General features: G+C 41.1%; 1 protein-coding gene across 2 annotated transcripts in view; it reads left to right on the forward strand.

Annotated features, from left to right (window-relative positions):
• Nucleotides 1-2,604, forward strand: part of CCDC88C (coiled-coil domain containing 88C) — a 146,555-nt gene extending 143,951 nt beyond the window's left edge. For both annotated transcript variants that reach the window (XM_054970923.1, XM_054970924.1), the window contains one exon: nt 810-2,604. In XM_054970923.1, the coding sequence (XP_054826898.1) occupies nt 810-1,829 (1,020 nt within the window). In that variant the 3' untranslated portion in view covers nt 1,830-2,604. The remainder of the gene's footprint in view (nt 1-809) is intronic.
• Nucleotides 2,605-8,087: the final 5,483 nt, after the last annotated feature.

The following is an 8,087-nucleotide window of genomic DNA, read 5'->3' on the forward strand; positions in this document are numbered from 1 at the left end:
GCATACCCCTCCATAACTGCTACTTCTGCCCTTCTCCCCCCCCTTTTTTGTGTATATGTTTTCATTGAATTATTTTACATGTTATTTTAAATCCTTTTTCAATATTCAAATGTTTCAGAGTTTTTATATTTTTTTGCCTTAAGGGGGACCCTATTTGGGTTTAAAAGTGGCATTAAAATGTTTTAAATGCAAAATAAAATGAGAGTGACTGATTCAGAGATCTTTCAACCCACGGATTGGGACCCAGATGTGGATCATAAGACCATTTCTACTGGATTGGGAACCCTTATAGAACCATCAATTTTTGCTCCTTTTGGATGGACCTGTAGCTAGTGTGCATATGTAGAAACCAAAATGACACAGAGAAACATTGCAGGATGATGAAGTCACAGTGCAGGGGCAGGTTCAGAGTGATTGACTCCTCCAACTGCTCTTCTTCCTGTCACATGACTTTGATGTCACATGCCTTCCTGCTGTTTACTTGCAGTTTCTTGGATCTCATGTTGCTGCTCAAGGTTAAAGGTCAGTTCTAGGTCTGAAAAGATTGAACACTGGACTAATATATGAGAGTTTGTTCTTTTCAAATTATAAATCGGCCAGAATTCCATTATTAATTTCAAAGTGACAAGGAGAAACACCTCCTAAAATCTGTTGCCTGAGTCCTGCACCTCTTTTTGCCTCACTATAGGACTGGCTCTGTTTACTAGCAATATCGCAGAGAATTGCTAGATGACCATCTTGAAAAAGCAAAATTGGTTGTATTCAAATAATGTTTGCACTCCCTTCACAGTCCTTGTGTTTCTTCTTAGGATACATCAAGCAGAGATGACTTGTTGAGTGACTATTTCAGAAAAATAAATGAACCTCCTCCTATCAGCAATCAGCTCTCTCAGGCAAAGAGGAAGGAGACCGCAAAAATGCCAACCAGCTACGTCACACCCACTGTAAAGGTGCCTGTCACGAATGAAGATGGAAGGCCGCCAAAACCAGGGCATTATGTCAAGCCAAGCCCTAGACCAGCTGAATCTGAGCTTCTAGCAAACTTGACTGGTTCCTACAAACTTACTCATGCATCTCAAAATCAACCCAGCAAGGGGTCAAGGCAGATGGCACAGCCTCCACAACCCAGTACTATAAGCAGGCAGAGTACATCACTGAACCGAGCTTTCAGCCTAGCTTCAGCAGACCTCCTCAAAGCTACTGGTCCAGACACATACAGGCGCTGCGAGAGCCTTCCAAAGTCTGTGACTGCAGACAGCCGAACAGGCAAGGACATAAACAGCCAGACTCTGCCACTCCCATCACCTGCTGGCTCTCAGGTCCCCCTCAGAGAAAGGCCACAATCTGCAAAGTTGGGGAGCTCTTTGCAAGGTGTTGATGCACGCTGTCGACAGCTTGATGTTCGACGCCTCTCGCTAGCACCTCCAAAAGATGAGAGGCCACTCCCATTCCCTCCCTTTTCTTGCTCTCCAGCTACTTCTAATGACGATCTAAACTGTCAGCCACTCGAGCAGACAAATGCAGGGTCAGAGCAGCACCATCTTTCCCCTCATTCTACTTCTAAAATCAAACCTAAATCAACTGCACGATCTGGGGAAATAGCCACTGTGACTCCTGTCAGAGTTGTCTCCGCTGAGGGGAACATTTCCCCAGCACTCAACTCAAGCGACACCTCCGTTACCAAATGCCAGAGTCGATCTCCAGAAAATAAAACTCTGTCAGGAAGTACTGAAGAAACAAACAGAGGGGGCGTATCCAAGAACCCTCCAGCATCACCAGATCCTCACAGTGATCAGCAGACTGTTTGGTATGAATATGGCTGTGTTTGATGCTTCCTCTCCTTTCCTCTCCTACCCCTTCGGGCCGCAATTCCCTGAAATGTATATAATATTTGCTTTACTATTTACAACTGGGTGGTTTTGGAAGTGACAGTTTGTTGTCTCAGCTGCCTTGGATATGCTAAAGAGTGTGTTCAAACGAAGACGTTGGCACTCCTGAGGTGAAAGACAGAATTGCCAAATATGGTTGCTCTTGTGCTTGGAAGCCCTGTGAACAGCTGGAATATGCCCTCACCCTTGAAAGCCAGGCAGCTAAGCCAAACTCTTGAAACACTGTGGAATGAACACCCCATCTCCTCCTTGTATCTCCTTCCCTGTTGTCAATAAAGCACACTTGTATTGGTGTGTCTGTCAGTCTGCTGAACTCAGTCCTTACTGAAAAATGTTACAGCAGATACAACCCCCTCTTTTAGTGTAAAGAACAAGGTGTTCTTTCGCAAACTTTAAAAGAATCTGTGAGTCACTTTCTTCTAGTAGTTCTGGTTTAAACAGCTGCTCTAAAAAGCCTATGGCCTTCACAGTTACATTAGAGGCCTGTTCAATACCCTGGCTTTCACTGCACCTGCCTTGGAGTCCTGGAAAGGGATTGCCTTTTGGATCTCTTTTAAATTTTTTATGCAAAACACTGGAAGTGATCCACTCCTTGTGTGTGTGTGTGTGTGAGAGAGAGAGGGGGGGTATGTCTCCTTTAAATGGCACAGGCAGCTCTCTCTGCAGTAGGCTAACATGTTCCTTAGTAAAATAGAAAAGTGTCCAGTAGCACCTTTAAGACTAACCAACTTTATTGTAGCATAAGTTTTTGAGAACCACAGTTCTCTTCATCAGATGCATGGAGGGTATGAAGAAACTGGTCAGATATATATAAAGGTGGTGACATTAAAAATGGCAACATCCAGAAACCAGTGGGAGAACACTTCAGTCTACCAGGATATTCCATCAAGGACTTAAAGGTCACCATAGTTCAACAGAAACTGTTCAAAAACAAAATCCTGAAGCTGCTGAATTGGAATTCATAAGTAAATTTGACTCACTCAGACTTGGATTGAATAGAGACTATGAATGGTTATCTCATTATCAGAAGTTACTGATTTCATTATCAGAAGCAAACTGATCCCATTATCAGAAGCTACTGAGTGCACCTACTCCCACCACCTATATATATATCTGACCGGTTTCTTCATACCCTCCATGCATCTGACGAAGAGAACTGTGGTTCTCGAAAGCTTATGCTACAGTAAAGTTGGTTAGTCTTAAAGGTGCTACTGGACTCTTTTCTATTTTGCTCCTGCAGACTAACACGGCTAACTCCTCTGGATCTATGTTCCTTAGTGTGTGCATGAAACATGAAGTCCCTACGTGGCACTGCTTGCCTATCTATGGAACGCATGCTATCATCTGCTGCTCTCCTAGTAATGTGCCCAGCTGCTTGTCTCTCCAGTGATGTCTGGCAGAGTGTTTGAATGAATTTCACAGCTGCTACGCTCCTCCAACAAGCTTGTGCCATTGGGCCCATCTTGTCCAGCAGTTGTGGATTTTTTGTTTTAGATTAGCTTCTGTCTTGGTCAACTTAATCTGTGTAGAAACCAAAATGGATTTTATATGCATATGGAAAGAAATACTTTTTATTAAATCATATTTATGTCCAGATGAAGCTTTTTACATTTCAAGAGTTTCATTGGCTGCTTATGTATATGTTGTGTGTGTAAAGATGTTTTCTTTGCAGCAGGCTAAATTCTAACAATTGGAAAACGTCTTTTTTCTTTTGATTTCACCATAGTGAGAGGACATAAAAGTCTGTAACAATGACACACAACCAGCAATTAGTGTGTGTGTATTGTAGTATGTAGCAGTCTCTTGTGAGAAGAGCAAGATTGTTTATAATAAAGCCTTTAAACCCTACAGAGTTCTGTCCATGTATATACCATCACAAAACTGCCGTAGGAGGACTCTGTGAAATAGAACTTTTACACCAAATAACCTGCCCGTAGAAACAGGTATTTTTAAAAAAATGATATCAAAAATTACAAGTTACAGAATACATATAACAAATGACAGATAATGTGTAACAAGTATTAAGAGGATCAAGAAACCAATGATAAATATACTTACAACTTCAAAATTTAACTGATAAAATCAATATCAAGCAAATAATGAACACCCCTAAAACTGAATTTGAACAAATCATAGATTCAAAACTAGTATCTCGGAAGGGCTTAATATCTAAAATTTACAATATTGTATTAAACACACTTAAACAAAAAACTCTTTAATTATCAAATAAAATGGGCACAAGATTGCAAAACTGACCTTACAACTGAACAATGGTAGAAACGGATCTTAAGGGTTCCACTCGGTTTTGCTTCCTGTCCACACTGAACCATCCTGGAAAAGCAAAATGAAAATGCAGATTTTTTTTTTAAAAAGCCACTTTTACATTATTACATAGAGGCAGTTGGTCCTAGTTACAGTATCTGGGGTGACAAATAAGAATCTATTGCAAAATTATAATGCTTCAATGTATACTGCAACATTATCTCACACTTGCTTCAAGAGCTCAGTGTGGCATACTTGATCCTCCCCTTCTTCTATTTGATCCTTACAAAAACCCTGTAATTTGAAAGAAAGGGACTGGTCCAAGCTTATGCAGTGAGCTTCATGGCTGAATCCTTACCATTACACTATACTGCTTCTCTACAACTTTCTTCTTTATTTAATTGAGGCTAAATCTGGATGCTCGGAGTTTTTGTATTCTGTACATGGACTGAAACCACTCAAAAAGTCTGCCCTCAAGGTAAAGTAAGAGTAAAATTTTGCCTACCATTTTCCCGTTGCCAGTTCACACCGCTGGTTAACAGAGTCCTGCGATCTGGGTAAAACTCAGTCCCCGTCCCCCTGTTTTTGAGAAAAATCTGACTTTGGCAGCAGCTACAGACTACGTTTTCCCCTTCTCTCGCTTTTGAAATGTTCAGGGCTACCTTCTTTTTGGAGGATTGAGATTGACAGATGTATCTTGCAGGTCTTCAGTCGAGCTTGCTGGTTGAATTGTAGTATTCTTTTCTTAACCCAAGGTTGCCTCTTAGCCATACCAATATATCAATTATCCTTGCCAGAACAATATTTAGACAGGTGAAATAAAGTTGTGAGGGTTTTAAAAAGTATAGGAATTCTGCTGTCTTTTTATAGTAGATAATACCTTCTAAGAGGAGCAAATTGTAGGCTTCTCAGTGTTTTTTAAGCCTTCCTGAATTTGTTTGCACTAAAGGGATATAATTTGCGCGCGCAATTTCCAAGGAGTCAAATATATTGATTCCTGGGTACTTCCACTTTGTACCTGCCCAGGAGAAAGGATCAAAAATTGTTAATAATGGACAATTTTGTAGTCCTGTTTGTTTGTTTAATTACAGATGTATTCCTCCCATCCCTTGGAACTTAGAGAGACATTTTTAGCATCTCATATGAAGTAGATTAGGCAGAGAATGTGAATTGGCACAAGCTGTACAGTGAACTTGATGACAAATCTGTATCTAAATCTATTTTTGTCACCTGGCCACCAAACCATGAACATTAAAAAAAAAAACAATTTATACTAGTTTGTGAAAACCCCAGTCTACTAATATGTATGCCACAGATCATTCATGAACTTGCCACAATCACAGCTCTCTGAGCTTAAGATGGCTCTTGGTAGGGGAGGAGATGGGGGCAGGAGGGGAGGATGCAGTAACAGACTAAATTGTCTCTTAAGTTTGCAAATTAAAAAATGGCTGTCAAAGTGGACTGCTGAGGAGGATCAAAAGTTGTGGTGAAGGGGCAGTACATCAGTGGGGGCACATCTGCTTGGCATGCAGAAGGTCCCGGGTTCAATCGCTGGCATCTCCATTTAAAAAGATCAGTTAATAGGTGGTGTGAAAGCTGCTGCCAGTCTGAGTGGATAATACTGACCTTAATAGACCATTGGTCTCATTCAGGATAAAGCAGCTTCAGGTATTCATATGTCTTAGTCATAATGTTACTGGCAGTATCAAACTAGGGTATCAAAAATTGCAAGCAAAGGATCAGTTGTTTCCACTATTATGTCCTTCTGCTATAATTTCGGTACAAACAGTGGGGGTGGGGGTGGGGGGGTGTTATTTGTTTAAATATTTATGCCCACCTATTTCTTGTGACTCAAAGTGAATTACAATTCCAAATTAAAGAAGCATACAAAGCTCAATAAAAACCTCTAAAGCACAGGTGCAAAGGAGCAAGTAGTCCAGAAACCCCTTTTCCACTTTTGATTAATTATATCATTTTTCATCTATTATATTTTTATCCTGCCCTTCATCCAAGATACTTGGGGCAGCATGCATAATTCTCCAACCACAGAATCATTACAACAATCCAGTAAGATAAACTAGGAAAAGTTTGTGTGACTGACCCATGGCCAACCAACGAATGTCATCTGGGCTACACTGAGATTTGAATTACTGGCTTTGTATAGGTATAATTTATTTATACTGGCTTTGTATAGGTATAATCAAGGCATCACTGAGAGCTGCTGTAGCACAGTAGTTAAGTGGTTTGGCTGAGAATCAGCACTCTACTGGTTTGAATCCCACTACTGCCATGAGCTCAGTAGGTGGCCTTGGGTAAGCCATCCCTCTCAGCCCCAGCTCCCCAGCTGTATTGTGGGGATAATAGTAACACTAACTTGTTCACCGCTCTGGGAGGACCAGTAATCTGTCTAGAAGAGTGGTATATAAGCACAGTTATTATTAATACTACTGTTAGTTTTGATGAAAAGACATGAAAATTAAGTGATGTTTGCGTACTGTATACACATACTACACTATATGTACTATGCACAGTAGTATAGGCCATAGTTCCTATTCCTTTACTTACTGTTTCAAAAGAGTACAGCCCTCCTACCTGTGTTAAAAAGCCCTCCTGAATAATTCAGTTTTGCATAGTTTGCAGAATACCAGGAGAGTGGGAGCCTTCCTGACCTTATCAGGCAGGCCATTGGGGGCCACAACAGAGCATGTGAGTGCACAGGCAGTAATTGGTTGGCCCACTTGCAGGGAGGCACCTGCAGGAGGCCCCGTTCAAATGATCAAAACTGCCCTGGTGGATCATTCATAGGGATATACATGAACTCAGCTTGTGGCCGGGCATCTTGCTTCTGTCCCTTCCCATGCAGAGAGTTGTGATTAAGAACAAACTCCAGTCCCCTTAACATATTCATGCAGGCACATAGGTTAATTGTTTTAGCCCTCCCCCCCCCCCAGCATGGACAGACATGTAAAGCTGCCTTGTCCTGAGCCAGGCTATTGGTCCATTAAGGTCAATATTGTCTACTCAGACTGGCTCTGAAAGAACTCAAGTACAGTTCTTTTGTATCACCTGCAGTCTGATCCCTGTTTAAAAGTGGAGATGTTGGAGACTGAGCTAGGGTCCTCTTCCTAATCCAAGTTTAGAATACTAGTTAGTGAGTGAAAAGCTAACTGGTTAACCCACACCCCTCTTATACATTGGGGGTAATGAGTTCGTGCATAACAGTACTTCTCGGTGCAAGGAAGGATGAGATACCCAGCAACAAGCTGGGTTTGTGCACATTTTTATTTAACCATAGAGTAAAATCTGATTTCCCCCCCCCGCCCCGTCTTTTCAGTCACTCACGTGTGTACACACTCACTTTGCCCCAAGAGTTAATACAGTCAGAGTAATTTTTAGTTTCCCCTTTAATGTCCTAGAAATATGAAACTGCATCAATTCTACTTGTTAAGAGTTAGTTAAATCTGGTAAATGCTTCCTATTAAGTTGGTCCAATTTGTTTGCCATCGTACAAACATCCACAGATTTCTATCTCATAGGTAAACAAAACAATATTCATAACCAATTGTATAAATATGCTTCAGTATGCATTGGCTGTTCAGTTCAATTTGCATGACTTTGACTGTCTAAAAATAGAATTTTGATAAGAAGGGGGTGGGTTGGAAAAGGGCTGTAACAAATCAAGTGACGTTTGGAGCCATAAGGGCCAATCAGAAAACATAAAACTAGAAAGAACACATCTAGAAAGCATAAAAACTTTTGAGTAGCAAATCCACGCACAGAAGTGCTGCCTCACTTCCAAAACACTTCCATACGTTTTTATGACAATCTGGGTCGGGGGTGTTATATACCTGTTCCTTTTCACCTGCAGAAACAGATTGTGTGGGTGAAGGAAATCCTGACTTCACACTGATAATCAGATTGCGTACAGAATTGCAG

Source organism: Eublepharis macularius, chromosome 2 (assembly GCF_028583425.1).
Source record: "Eublepharis macularius isolate TG4126 chromosome 2, MPM_Emac_v1.0, whole genome shotgun sequence".
NCBI lineage: Eukaryota > Metazoa > Chordata > Lepidosauria > Squamata > Eublepharidae > Eublepharis > Eublepharis macularius.